Source organism: Coregonus lavaretus (genome assembly GCF_964263955.1).
Source record: "Coregonus lavaretus genome assembly, chromosome: 15".
Lineage (NCBI taxonomy): Eukaryota > Metazoa > Chordata > Actinopteri > Salmoniformes > Salmonidae > Coregonus > Coregonus lavaretus.
In genome coordinates this window covers 44,038,449-44,052,768 of record NC_140002.1, presented here as the reverse complement: position 1 = coordinate 44,052,768, position 14,320 = coordinate 44,038,449, and the positions used below count along the sequence as shown (strand labels likewise).

General features: G+C 45.7%; 1 protein-coding gene across 3 annotated transcripts in view; it reads left to right on the top strand.

The window, feature by feature from the left end:
• Window positions 1-169: 169 nt before the first annotated feature.
• The window catches only part of sra1 (steroid receptor RNA activator 1), a gene marked incomplete at its 3' end in the record, with an annotated part of 104,356 nt that continues 90,205 nt past the window's right edge, over window positions 170-14,320 (top strand). The window contains exons 1-5 of one of the 3 annotated variants that reach the window (XM_084178813.1): window positions 170-260; window positions 2,649-2,777; window positions 2,956-3,233; window positions 3,395-3,503; window positions 3,661-4,542. In XM_084178813.1, coding sequence (XP_084034939.1) covers window positions 230-260; window positions 2,649-2,777; window positions 2,956-3,233; window positions 3,395-3,503; window positions 3,661-3,857 — 744 coding nt within the window. In that variant the 5' untranslated portion in view covers window positions 170-229. Of the gene's footprint in view, window positions 261-2,648; window positions 2,778-2,955; window positions 3,234-3,394; window positions 3,504-3,660; window positions 4,543-14,320 lie in introns of those variants that run through there. The other 2 variants (XM_084178812.1, XM_084178811.1) reach the window with 2 other exon arrangements.

Below are 14,320 nucleotides of genomic sequence, written 5' to 3'. Positions count from 1 at the left end.
AGCCTCTTATTTCAACATGAAGTCTCATTACCCAGAATCTGGGCACTCTGCTCTACATTAAAGTCATCCACTGATTACTAGACCAGAAAAATGAAAAAATTTCCTCCATTCTATTATATTCTATTCTATTGACCAACCGGACATGCGTCATGTCAATGTTCAACATCCTGTACACGTGTCCCGGAAAACAAGTCGATTTGTTGTTGTATATGAAAGAAGAAAATAAGCCATGGAGGCTGAGGACTTTTACATCAAACCAGGTATTTTCTGTCCAATTGAATAGTTCTACTTTGTTTGTTTAGCGAGAAAAGTTAGCTAACGATAGACATGTTGGTGGTATCAGTTTACTGCAACTGTACTAGGGTGATAATGCAAGCTAGTTTGAAGACAAGCTAGCTAGCAGTAGCAATGTAGTTTTATAGTTATTTTGCTAGCTAACAAAGTTACATTTTACATTTTACATTTTAGTCATTTAGCAGACGCTCTTAACCAGAGCGACTTACAGGAGCAATTAGGGTTAAGTGCCTTGCTCAAGGGCACATTAACGTCATTTAGCAGACGCTCTTAGCCAGAGCGACTCACAAATTGGTGCGTTCACCCTATAGCCAGTGGGATAACCACTTTACAATTTGGGGGGGGGGGGGGGGGGGGGTTAGAAGGAATACTTTAGCCTATCCCAGGTATTCCTTAAAGAGGTGGGGTTTCAAATGTCTCCGGAAGGTGGTGAGTGACTCCGCTGTCCTGGCGTCGTGAGGGAGCTTGTTCCACCATTGGGGTGCCAGAGCAGCGAACAGTTTTGACTGGGCTGAGGGGGAGCTGTGCTTCCGCAGAGGAAGGGGAGCCAGCAGGCCAGAGGTGGATGAACGCAATGTCCTCGTTTGGGTGTAGGGACTGATCAGAGCCTGAAGGTACAGGGGTGCCGTTCCCCTCACTGCTCCAAAGGCAAGCACCATGGTCTTGTAGCGGATGCGAGCTTCAATTGGAAGCCAGTGGAGTGTGCGGAGGAGGGGGGTGACGTGAGAGAACTTGGGAAGGTTGAACACCAGACGGGCTGCGGCATTCTGGATGAGTTGTAGGGGTTTAATGGCACAGGCAGGGAGCCCAGCCAACAGCGAGTTGCAGTAGTCCAGACGGGAGATGACAAGTGCCTGGACCAGGACCTGCGCCGCTTCCTGTGTAAGGCAGGGTCGCACTCTCCGAATGTTGTAGAGCATGAACCTGCAGGAGCGGGTCACCGCCTTGATGTTGGCGGAGAACGACAGGGTGTTGTCCAGGGTCACGCCTAGGCTCTTCGCACTCTGGGTGGAGGACACAGCGGAGTTGTCTACCGTGATGGCGAGATCATGGAACGGGCAGTCCTTCCCGGGGAGGAAGAGCAGCTCCGTCTTGCTAGGGTTCAGCTTGAGGTGGTGATCCGTCATCCATACTGATATGTCTGCCAGACATGCAGAGATGCGATTCGCCACCTGGTGATCAGAAGGGGGAAAGGAGAAGATTAGTTGTGTATCGTCAGCGTAGCAATGATAGGAAAGGCCATGTGAGGATATGACAGAGCCAAGTGACTTGGTGTATAGGGAGAAAAGGAGAGGGCCCAAAACCGATCCCTGGGGGACACCAGTGGTGAGAGCACGTGGTGCGGAGACAGCTTCCCGCCACGCCACTTGGTAGGAGCGACCGGTCAGGTAGGACGCAATCCAGGAGTGAGCCGCGCCGGAGATGCCCATTTCGGAGAGGGTGGAGAGGAGGATCTGATGGTTCACAGTATCAAAGGCAGCAGACAGATCTAGAAGGACAAGAGCAGAGGAGAGAGAGTTAGCTTTAGCAGTGCGGAGAGTCTCTGTGACACAGAGAAGAGCAGTCTCAGTTGAATGACCAGTCCTGAAACCTGATTGGTTTGGATCAAGAAGGTCATTCTGAGAGAGATAGCAAGAGAGTTGGCTAAAGACGGCACGCTCAATAGTTTTGGAAAGAAAAGAAAGAAGGGATACTGGTCTGTAGTTGTTGACATCAGTGGGGTCGAGTGTTGGTTTTTTGAGAAGGGGAGTAACTCTCGCTCTCTTGAAGACGGAAGGGACATGGCCAGCGGTCAAGGATGAGTTGATCAGCGAGGTGAGGTAGGGGAGAAGGTCACCGGAGATGGTCTGGAGAAGGGAGGAGGGGATGGGGTCAAGCGGGCAGGTTGTTGGGCGGCCTGCAGTCACAAGTCGCAGGATCTTATCTGGAGAGAGAGGGGAGAAAGAAGTCAAAGCATAGGGTAGGGCAGTGTGAGCAGGACCAGCAGTGTCATTAGGCTTAACAAACAAGGATCGGATGTCGTCAACCTTCTTTTCAAAGTGGTTGACGAAGTCATCCACAGAGAGAGACTTCATTTTTTTGAAGATGCTTTTGCATAGACTTTATACTACCTCTTCACTTTCGTTATTTCCCCACTGCTTTATGACATCTAATTTGAGCATGACTACAGGTAACTAAAGGTATCACATTATGTTGGTCATGATTATAAACATAATCCGTTTTGCTGACCTGTCAGTACCGTCATGTTCATGTGTATGAATGAATGAATGAATGCTAGCTAGCTAGCTGGCTGCTAACTAGTAGTTAGTAAATGGTAGGTATTTTAATATAAAACCCTCTCTGCCTTTGTTAAGGTAATCAGGAGCGGGGCTGGAATGACCCTCCACAGTTCTCCTATGGTTTGCAGACAGCAGCACAAGGTGGTCCCAAGAGGACCCCTCTCAACAAGAGAGTGCCCCCACCTCAACTCACAGGATCACCTTGTACGTTCTAGGCTATGGCAGAGAACTGGATATTGTACCATGAACATGTTTTAAATTCATTGATCTTTTGAGTACTTTGATGTTTACTCAGGGGTTGTGAGATTGTCTTTCTGATGACTTTACTTTCCCTAGACTGTCAGAGCAGATAATGAATCATCCTGGTTCAATTTATCCACAGGTCCGGTCCCAGGAGCTTTTCCTTCCCCAATGGTTCCAATGACTCCTCCTACCAACCCACTGGCCCCTCCTCCATGTAGTTTGAACACGCCCCCTCGGCCATGTCCTGTCACAGCCCCTCCTCTTGGTGGGATGATGAAGATGGCCACACCTCCACCAACTTGCCCAATGGTAGAGCACACAGACTCTGCCAGTAGCCAATCAGAAAGTGAGCCAGATGTCGAAGATGTAGTCTCTCTTCTCAACTGGGCACTGACAGCTTGTAGACACACAGTCAAAGTAAGAATGATTTCTCTAGCTCTAAATCCCAGCCACAGTTGACAAACCATTTACAAATAGCATTTTGTATGTAGCTCTGTTATGGTGCAGTGTACTGGTTGAAATGACACCCACTGCTTTACTAAACAAAATGCTGAATGTTTTACATGTGCCCCTTGCAGAAACAGGTGTGTAATGATGTGGCGAAGCGCCTGAAGCTCTTTGAGGACATGTGGAAGTCTGGGAAGCTGTCACTTCCTGTTAGGCGAAGAATGAATGGACTGGTGCAAGGTAGGAGAACCTATTTAGTTTGATAGATGAGGTCATATTTCTACTGATGAACAATAAATGGGTCACCCACCATTTATATGAAACAAATGAGTCAAACAAATGTGGTTCAAAGGACCTTAACACGTCTGTGATGCTCCTGTCTTTATGCTCCTGTCAGAGTTGAAGAGTTGTAACTGGGATGCTGCTGATGAGATCCACCGGGCTCTGATAGTGGACCATGTTAACGAGGTCAGTCAGTGGATGGTGGGGGTCAAACGTCTCATCGCTGAAACACGCAACTTGAACCCAGATCTTCTGCACACACAGGAAGTAGACCAGAGTCTAGACACCAGCAGCACTGCTAACTCCGACTAGATCAATAATGACACTTTTGGAACTTTTCTATTAGGTTGTGGAACCATGAGGACTCTCGGTCGTCCATGTGAAAGCCATTGAAATTCAACTTTTAGGCTAACTCTCTCTTTTGCTTTTGTATGCGGAGATTCCACATATTTTGACATGGGTTTCCCGTAGTTGTGCATATAAAATTTTTGGGACCTTTTTATGAATTGCATTTGATTGCCGTGTATTGCTATTACCGATCTCCACCAATTCTGACAATACAAAGATACCTTTATCCCTGTTTATGTCGAGATTGTTTACGTTTGATACAGCCTTTCCCTGTTGTCTTGTTTGGTTAAAGTGCTTATATCAGAAGTGTCAGTAATGGAACATTTATTTGGACCATTCTCTCTTCTAAATACTGTATAATCTCCCTTGGACAGCCTTGTAAACAGTATTTTACTGGAGCTAAGATAAAGTTTGCTTTAATCGTCCAATTGTACACAAGGTCCTATGTATTATTCCTGATGCATGAGAGAGCTTAATGGTTTAGCCTACAGTTTTCTATGACTTATCACCTCCCATGTACTGTACATAATCATAAGAGCAATAACAATAAGAATGTTTTAAAGCCTGTGGTCTACTTCTGTTGACAGTGGCATTGCATTACATGTGTATCATACACGATAAGACCAAATAAATCTGATTTGTGGTGGAATTATTCCTAAAATATATATATATATATATATGCAGCGGTAAGTTCATGTCATGAACTGTTATTTATATCGGTTCTGTAGTTAGACAATGAGGAAGTTCCATTCTTCCAGCTTTTCTGACTTGTCTACCTCCATGGAGATGGATGCAAGAAGAAGCCACCAATAGGTGGCGTCTTAGGCTTATTTTTCACTGATGACGGTGTTGTAGGGAGCTAGGATTTCTAGAGAAACTTGGGCACTTTATAGGAAGGGTGGACACATGAGATTTTATAGCGGTAGATGACTAGCCACCATGAATGAGGTGTGGCTTTGTTTTGATCGTGCAAGGTCTGTGACAACAACAACACTGTTTATTGTTGCTAAGTAAGACTGTCATTGACGTGAACTCATTATGGATAATGTCATCACATTATCCATTATTGTCCCAGTCTACCCATAAAAGACTGGATCATGTTGGAGTAAAGTTTGAATGTTTCAATCAAGTCATGAAGCCATCTTAATCTCCCTTGTCATTGTTGTAGAAAAGTGGGTTTAAATGAGGAGAGTTTTTCCTCTTTCATTTACATTTACGTCATTTAGCAGACGCTCTTATCCAGAGCGACTTACAAATTGGTGCATTCACCTTATAGCCAGTGGGATAACCACTTTACAATGTTTTTTTTTTTGTTGGTGGGGTTACTTTATCCTATCCCAGGTATTCCTTAAAGAAGTGGGGTTTCAAATGTCTCCGGAAGGTGGTGAGTGACTCCGCTGTTCTGGCGTCGTGAGGGAGCTTGTTCCACCATTGGGGTGCCAGAGCAGCGAACAGTTTTGACTGGGCTGAGCGGGAACTGTGCTTCCGCAGAGGTAGGGGAGCAAGCAGGCCAGAGGTGGATGAACGCAATGCCCTCGTTTGGGTGTAGGGACTGATCAGAGCCTGAAGGTACGGAGGTGCCGTTCCCCTCACAGCTCCGTAGGCAAGCACCATGGTCTTGTAGCAGATGCGAGCTTCAACTGGAAGCCAGTGGAGTGTGCGGAGGAGCGGGGAGACATGAGAGAACTTGGGAAGGTTGAACACCAGACGGGCTGCGGCATTCTGGATGAGTTGTAGGGGTTTAATGGCACAGGCAGGGAGCCCAGCCAACAGCGGGTTGCAGTAATCCAGACGGGAGATGACAAGTGCCTGGATTAGGACCTGTGCCGCTTCCTGTGTAAGGCAGGGTCGTACTCTACGAATGTTGTAGAGCATGAACCTACAGGATCGGGTCACCGACAGGGTGTTGTCCAGGGTCACGCCAAGGCTCTTCGCACTCTGGGAGGAGTACACAGTGGAGTTGTCAACCGTGATGGCGAGATCAATCATGGAACGGGCAGTCCTTCCCCGGGAGGAAGAGCAGCTCCGTCTTTCCAAGGTTCAGCTTGAGGTGGTGATCCGTCATCCATACTGATATGTCTGCCATACATGCAGAGATGCGATTCACCACCTGGTTATCAGAAGGGGGAAAGGAGAAGATTAGTTGTGTGTCGTCTGCGTAGCAATGATAGGAGAGGCCATGTGAGGATATGACAGAGCCAAGTGACTTGGTGTATAGCGAGAATAGGAGGGCCTAGAACTGAGCCCTGGGGGACACCAGTGGTGAGAGCACGTGGTGCGGAGACAGCTTCTCGCCACGCCACTTGGTAGGAGCGACCGGTCAGGTAGGACGCAATCCAAGAGTGAGCCGCGCCGGAGATGCCCAGCTCAGAGAGGGTGGAGAGGAGGATCTGATGGTTCACAGTATCAAAGGCAGCAGACAGGTCTAGAAGGACAAGAGCAGAGGAGAGAGAGTTAGCTTTAGCAGTGCGGAGAGCCTCCGTGACACAGAGAAGAGCAGTCTCAGTTGAATGACCAGTCTTGAAACCTGACTGGTTCGGATCAAGAAGGTCATTCTGAGAGAGATAGCAAGAGAGTTGGCTAAAGACGGCACGCTCAATAGTTTTGGAGAGAAAAGAAAGAAGGGATACTGGTATGTAGTTGTTGACATCAGAGGGATTGAGTGTTGTTTTTTTGAGAAGGGGTGCAACTCTCGCTCTCTTGAAGACGGAAGGGACATAGCCATCGGTCAAGGATGAGTTGATGAGCGAGGTGAGGTAAGGGAGAAGGTCACCGGAGATGGTCTGGAGAAGAGAGGAGGGGATAGGGTCAAGCGGGCAGGTTGTTGGGCGGCCGGCCGTCACAAGTCGCAAGATTTTATCTGGAGAGAGAGAGGGGAGGAAGAAGTCAAAGCATAGGGTAGGGCAGTGTGAGCAGGACCGGCAGTGTCATTTGACTTAACAAACGAGGATCGGATGTCGTCAACCTTCTTTTCAAAATGGTTGACAAAGTAATCCACAGAGAGGGAGTGGGGGGGAGGAGGATTCAGCAGGGAGGAGGTGGCAAAGAGCTTCCTAGGGTTAGAGGCAGATGCTTGGAATTTAGAGTGGTAGAAAGTGGCCTTAGCAGCAGAAACAGATGAAGAAAATGTAGAGAGGAGGGAGTGAAAAGATGCCAGGTCCGCAGGGAGTCTAGTTTTCCTCCATTTCCGCTCGGCTGCCCGGAGCCCTGTTCTGTGAGCTCGCAATGAGTCATCAAGCCACGGAGCTGGAGGGGAGGACCGAGCCGGCCGGGAGGATAGGGGACATAGAGAGTCAAAGGATGCAGAAAGGGAGGAGAGGAGGGTTGTGGAAGCAGAATCAGGAGATTGGAGGGAGAAGGATTGAGCTGAGGGAAGAGATGATAGGATGGAAGAGGAGAGAGTAGCGGGAGAGAGAGAGCGAAGGTTGCGACGGCGCATTACCATCTGAGTAGGGGCAGAGTGAGTAGTGTTGGAGGAGAGCGAGAGAGAAAAGGATACAAAGTAGTGGTCGGAGACATGGAGGGGAGTTGCAGTGAGATTAGTAGAACAGCATCTAGTAAAGATGAGGTCAAGGGTATTGCCTGCCTTGTGAGTAGGAGGGGACGGTGAGAGGGTGAGGTCAAAAGAGGAGAGGAGTGGAAAGAAGGAGGCAGAGAGAAATGAGTCAAAGGTAGACGTAGGGAGGTTGAAGTCCCCCAGAACTGTGAGGGGTGAGCCATCCTCAGGAAAGGAACTTATCAAGGCGTCAAGCTCATTGATGAACTCTCCAAGGGAACCTGGAGGGCGATAAATGACAAGGATGTTAAGCTTAAATGGGCTAGTGACTGTGACAGCATGGAATTCAAATGAGGAGATAGACAGATGGGTCAGGGGAAAAATAGAGAATGTCCACTTGGGAGAGATGAGGATTCCTGTGCCACCACCCCGCTGACCAGATGCTCTCGGGGTATGCGAGAACACATGGTCAGACGAGGAGAGAGCAGTAGGAGTAGCAGTGTTTTCAGTGGTAATCCATGTTTCCGTCAGCGCCAAGAAGTCGAGGGACTGGAGGGTAGCATAGGCTGAGATGAACTCTGCCTTGTTGGCAGCAGAACGGCAGTTCCAGAGGCTGCCTGAGACCTGGAACTCAAATCAAATCAGATTTTATTGGTCACATGCGCCGAATACAACAGGTGCAGACATTACAGTGAAATGCTTACTTACAGCCCTTAACCAACAGTGCATTTAAAAAAAACAAAAAAAGTGTTGAGAAAAAAAAGAGCAGAAGTAAAATAAAGTGACAGTAGGGAGGCTATATATACAGGGGGGTACCGTTGCAGAGTCAATGTGCGGGGGCACCGGCTAGTTGAGGTAGTTGAGGAAATATGTACATGTGGGTAGAGTTAAAGTGACCATGCATAAATAATTAACAGAGTAGCAGCAGCGTAAAAAGGATGGGGTGTGGGGGCAGTGCAAATAGTCCGGGTAGCCATGATTAGCTGTTCAGGAGTCTTATGGCTTGGGGGTAGAAGCTGTTGAGAAGTCTTTTGGACCTAGACTTGGCACTCCGGTACCGCTTGCCGTGCGGTAGCAGAGAGAACAGTCTATGACTAGGGTGGCTGGAGTCTTTGACAATTTTGAGGGCCTTCCTCTGACACCGCCTGGTATAGAGGTCCTGGATGGCAGGAAGCTTGGCCCCAGGGATGTACTGGGCCGTACGCACTACCCTCTGTAGTGCCTTGCGGTCGGAGGCCAAGCAGTTGCCATACCAGGCGGTGATGCAACCAGTCAGGATGCTCTCGATGGTGCAGATGTAGAATTTTTTGAGGATCTGAGGACCCATGCCAAATCTTTTCAGTCTCCACGTGGGTGGTGCGTGCAGGGACCACCAGATCTCCTGTGCTTGGTTTACAGCTGCTGATTTACGAATACAGTCTTGCTGGGAGAGCTTGGGTTGTGTATTGGGATTGCATGTTGGCAGGGTCGAGATTTTGTTTAGTAGAATCTATGTTTACTGATTCCCACACTATCTCTCTGTGGCACTGGAGCCAGATGGCTGAGGTAGGGCTATAATCATGTTACCTGTCTTCCTGGGAGCTGCAGCCCAACACTTCTCACTGATATCATCCCTACATTACCTCTATTGTGTACACATAAACAATGGTGTCTGTTTGGTGTACTGTAGTAAACTCTGTTGGCTAATCATGTAAAGCTGGCAGTATAATAGCTCTGGCAGCAAGTGCTGTCACAATGCCTTATGCCAAAGTCACTCCCTTTTTTTATTATTTGGTGAAAACATTGACATAAGAAATACAGGGAAGTGAACTTGAATGTAATGAAAGGAATGTGCATTTACAGTGTTGATTTCAACACATACTGTATAGTCTACAGTGCAAGCAGACTCGTGCTGTGGAGGTTGAGAAATGCTCTTGTGTTATTTAAGGGGCAATCTGCAGTTGGTACATCAATTTTTAGACAAATTAATAATGTATGCCTATTGATTCTTGAAGAAAATAACTTATAGATGCCTCATGAGCTTAGTTGTCTTACCCCATCAGAACCCCAAATATAAGCTTGTTTAAACTCAATGAAATCTAAATAAACACTGTATAGCCTCAAAATGATAATTTTGATATTGTGGATGGTCAGTCCTTGTATCCACAGCTCTGGCCATGAATTTGAGAGTGTTTAAATGATCCCTGCCCCATCCCTCAGCTGTTTACCAAATCAGTGGCGGGGTGCCGTCTTTGTTAATGTTTGAACCAGTGCATCACAACTCCTTAAGTCCTGAGTGGCTGGGGGTGGGGGTTGGGGTGACGACGACGACTAGATACATAAAGTGCTTTCATTTCTAAACGGTTAAACAGATGAATGAAAATACCCTCAAATAAAAGGCGACATTCTATAGTCGCCTCAAATGAAACATTTGATCTCAAATCCAAAATACTGGAGTATTGGGCCAAAAAACAAACATATCCTTCACTGTCCAAATACATATGGAGGGAGTGTATCTTCACTGACAAATAGCTTCAAGCAGAAGGGGGTACTATACAACATTTCCTTAGAGCGAAACAGACAGAGCTCCACAGGCTAGTTTCACAGAAATCAATAATATTTCCTAAAACATGGGTGTCTGTCTCAAGAGACCTCTGTGTTTGAACAGGTGGTGGAGGAAAGGAAATTGACAGGATATCCATAATTCTATTCCTCCTCAGCCCCATTTGGTTGTATATGTAAAGATACTGTGAGACTGATCGTCTCATGCTGTTGCTGCTGTGAACTGACTGAAGGAGAACCGACACCCAATCACAGTAATCCTGCTGGGCTATTAAACTCCCTCTCTCCGGACATGAGTGGCAAAGCAACAGTCACTCTCTCTCCCGCTGTGGTGGTGCCTCAATAAGCACTCATATATACCCCTAGCAGCACTAATACACTTCCAGTAGCTTTATTGCTACATCTACATTTATAATTACATTTGAATGTAGACAGCTGGTTGCAATCTTAGGGCCTCTTTACACTACACTACTTTGATGACACAAACGAGGTCCAGGAGAGATACTTGGGTAAAGAGACAGATCTAGATTCAAATCTCTCTTTAAGCGATGTCTCCCACACTACCTCTGACTCAGAGGGGTTGGGTTAAATGTGGAAGACACATTTCGGGTTGAATGCGTTCAATTGTACCCCCTTTTCCCTTTCCCAATAATTACCTTAATTACCTTAAAGGGACACTTCAGGATTTTGGCAATGAGACCATTTTTAAGTCTCTGTGTCCAGAATAAAGGAAGTTAGAGGTAGTTTCGCTAGCCAATGCTAACTAGCGTTAGCACAATGACTGGAAGTCTATGGGTATCTTCTAGCGTGCTAGCAGATACCCATAGACTTCCAGGCATTGTGCAATGCTAGTTAGCAATTGTGCTAGCGCTAGTTAGCAACTTCCCTCAAACTGCACGCAGGATTTTAAAATATCCACCCATTTAACCACCCACTTATCCCCTTATACTGCCTCTTTATACTTCTCTATGTCATTATTTTTCATGAGGTGAGAACTAGTGAATTAACTTGTCCAGCATCTCATAATGTGTATCAAAATCAAAGGTTGCTGCAATGAGTTGTTTATTCAGATGAATTAATGATGATTATTAAGACTTCACATTGCAGATTCAGACTTGAGTATCCTGGCCAGGCATTACATAGTATCTTTACCACCATTTATGCCAAGAGGATTTAGGAAGAGCATCAAAGAGAACTGTGTTAGTCTATCCATTCCTCACCCTCAATAATAGAACCTGTTGATGGATTAATGAATAAGTAAGAGTTGTTGCTCCAGGTTTGAGAACAACACAAGGCAGGAAGAGAAAATTACATTTCATAAAATGATAGACACTTCATGTAAGATTGAGGTGTAGCCTTGAAATTGAATGGCTTTTCCTTGTAGTGACATTCACAGTATTTAACCTTGTAAAAACAAAGCTATGTGACCTCTCCTCTAAGAAAACATATCACCCTTGATAAAAAGTGAAGTAAACCTTCCTGTCTAAAGGACTGTCTCTACTCTGTATGTATGAAACAAACTGTTTTGAATATCACAAACAAAAACTACTATCACTCAGTTTAGCTATGCAGTCAAGTTTCTGTATAGAGGAATGAGCTGGTTTTGAGTACCAACTGTGGATGGCAGTTTCTACAGACACAAGCCAGAAGGGAATTAGATCTCTCTGCAATTGACCTCTATGTAGTGTGTTTATTGTTCCAAACACATATGGCGGGTATGAGGAATTTGAGACGAAGGTCCTGGATCCATTTCCACTGCAGGGGTGTGTGTTTTCATTGCCTTTCTTTTGTGATTGGAGAAGGTGTTGTGAACACATCACACACCATGGTGCTAGTCTGGTCTGGTTCCCATAGTCTGTTGCCAAACTCCCTGACATGCAACCAACCCAGCTAGCACATTTGGTTCGTTGGAAGTTGGGGGAACGTACATTTTTGGTTTCCCATTGGTTCTAGGAACGAAGCCATACGTTTCCTGACCATTCAAATGGGAAGTTTTGAGTGGTTCTGAGAATGTTTTACTATGGTTTCCTGAAAGTGTTCCTGGGAGGTTTTATTAATGTTCTGAGAATGGAAATTATAAGTTATTTGGAGGTTTTTTAGTAGCTTCCTTAAAACTTTCATTGAATGTTTCATTAAGACTTTTAATAACACCGCTAGCTTAGTTTGGGTTAACAGTTTTGAACTCCAAGCACAGATAGAAATTCATTTCCTTAGGCATTAATCATGCAAACACATTTATTTTATGGCAGTGCGTCAGTGAGATTCAAACCTATGATCTCCTGTTCTCTATCCATCCACTGCGCCACCAGGATGGAGCTAGCATGCCATTTATTTTACTCATACAAAACGGTTAATTTTTGGCTATTAAAACAGACCCCATTTTAAAGGAAACAAGCACTCATTAAGATCAGGTGTAGCCAATTAGTGGGTGCAGCCAACACACTTAACAAGATAGAGGATAAAGAGAGTTTTCTAACGTTCTCTGAACATTCAGAGAACATTACTTTAAATAGAACCATGAGGAAACCTGTAGGAAACGTTATGCTGAAGTTTTGAAATTCCTACAGAAGAACATTATTTCTTACCATTCTTGGAACAATTTGAGAACATTACTTTAAATAGAACCTTGAGGAAACCTGGTGGAAACGTTATGCTGAAGTATTGAAATTCCCACAGGAGAACGTTGTTTCTTAACGTTCTCTGAACTATTTGAGAACATTCCCAGTGTCAAACCAGTTGGAGAACATTCCTGGGACATTACCAAAAATACAATTAATTGTAACCATGTTTTAACTTTTAGGAAACGTTCTGTTAAAGTAATGAAATATCAAGAAAATTGTTATTTTGTCAAATTCCTTAAATGTGCTGAGAATGTTCCAAAGCCAAGCAACTATCCTGCACCATTCCCAGAATGTTGTGGGAAGGTTGTATGCAAAATAACCATAGGACAACCACGCTCTCACCAAGCTCTAAGAAACATATGGTTCTCAGAATGTTATGTGCTACCTGGGAATAACCCTTCTAACACACTCTTATCAAAAACACACCGTACACATTTACCAAAGCCAATCAAGTTTAATTTTAAATACAATACAAATATGATAAGACATTAAAAACACATACACTACATGGCCAAAGGTATGTGGACACACCTTCAAATTAGTGGATTCAGCTATTTCAGTCACACCCGTTGCTGACCGGTGTATAAAATCGAGCACACAGCCATGCCATCTCCATAGACAAAGATTGGCAGCGGAATGGCCCGTACTGAAGAGCTCAGTGACTTTCAACGTGGCACCGTCATAGGATGCCACCTTTCCAACAAGTCAGTTCGTCACATTTCTGCCCTGCTAGAGCTGCCCCGGTCAACTGTAAGTGCTGTTATTGTGACATGGAAATGTCTAGGAGCAACAACGGCTCAGCCACGAAGTGGTAGGCCAAACAAGCTCACAGAATGGGAATGCCGAGTGCTGAAGCGCGTAGCAACCGTCTGTCCTCGGTTGCAACACTCATTACCGAGTTCCAAACTGCCTCTGGAAGCAAAGTTAGCACAAGAACTGTTCGTCGGGAGTTTAATGAAATGGTTTCCATGGCTGAGCAGCCGCACACAAGCCTAAGGTCACCATGTGCGATTTCAAGCATCAGCTGGAGTGGTGTAAAGCTCGCCGCCATTGGACTCTGGAGCAGTGGAAACGCGTTCTCTGGAGTGATGAATCACGCTTCACCATCTGGGTTTGGCGGATGCCAGGAGAACGCTAACTGCCCAAATGCATAGTGCCAACTGTAAAGTTTGGTGGAGGAGGAATGATGGTCTGGGGCTGTTTTTCATGGTTTGGGCTAGGCCCCTTAGTTCCAGTGAAGGGAAATCTTAACGCTACAGCATACAATTACATTCTAGACGATTCTGTGCTTCCAATACTGTGGCAAGAGTTTGGGGAAGGCCCTTTCCTGTTTCAGCATGACAATGCCCCCGTGCGCAAAGCGAGGTCCATACAGAGAGGGTTTGTCTAGATTGGTGTGGAAGAACTTGACTGGCCTGCACAAAGCCCTGACCTCAACCCCATCGAACACCTTTGGGATGAATTGGAACACCGACTGCGAGCCAGGCCTAATCTCCTAACATCAGTGCCCAACCTCACTAATGCTCTTGTGGCTGAATGGAAGCAGGTCCCCGCAGCAATGTTCCAACATCTAGTGGAAAGCCTTCCCAGAAGAGTGGAGGCTGTTATAGCAGCAAAGGGGGGACCAACTCCATATTAATGCAGATGATTTTGGAATGAGATGTACGACGATCATGTGTCCACATACTTTTGGCTATGTAGTGTAGACACACATTTTTCATTCACGGTCACCACTGACTACAGTATGTCACACAAGTTAAGTCACACAT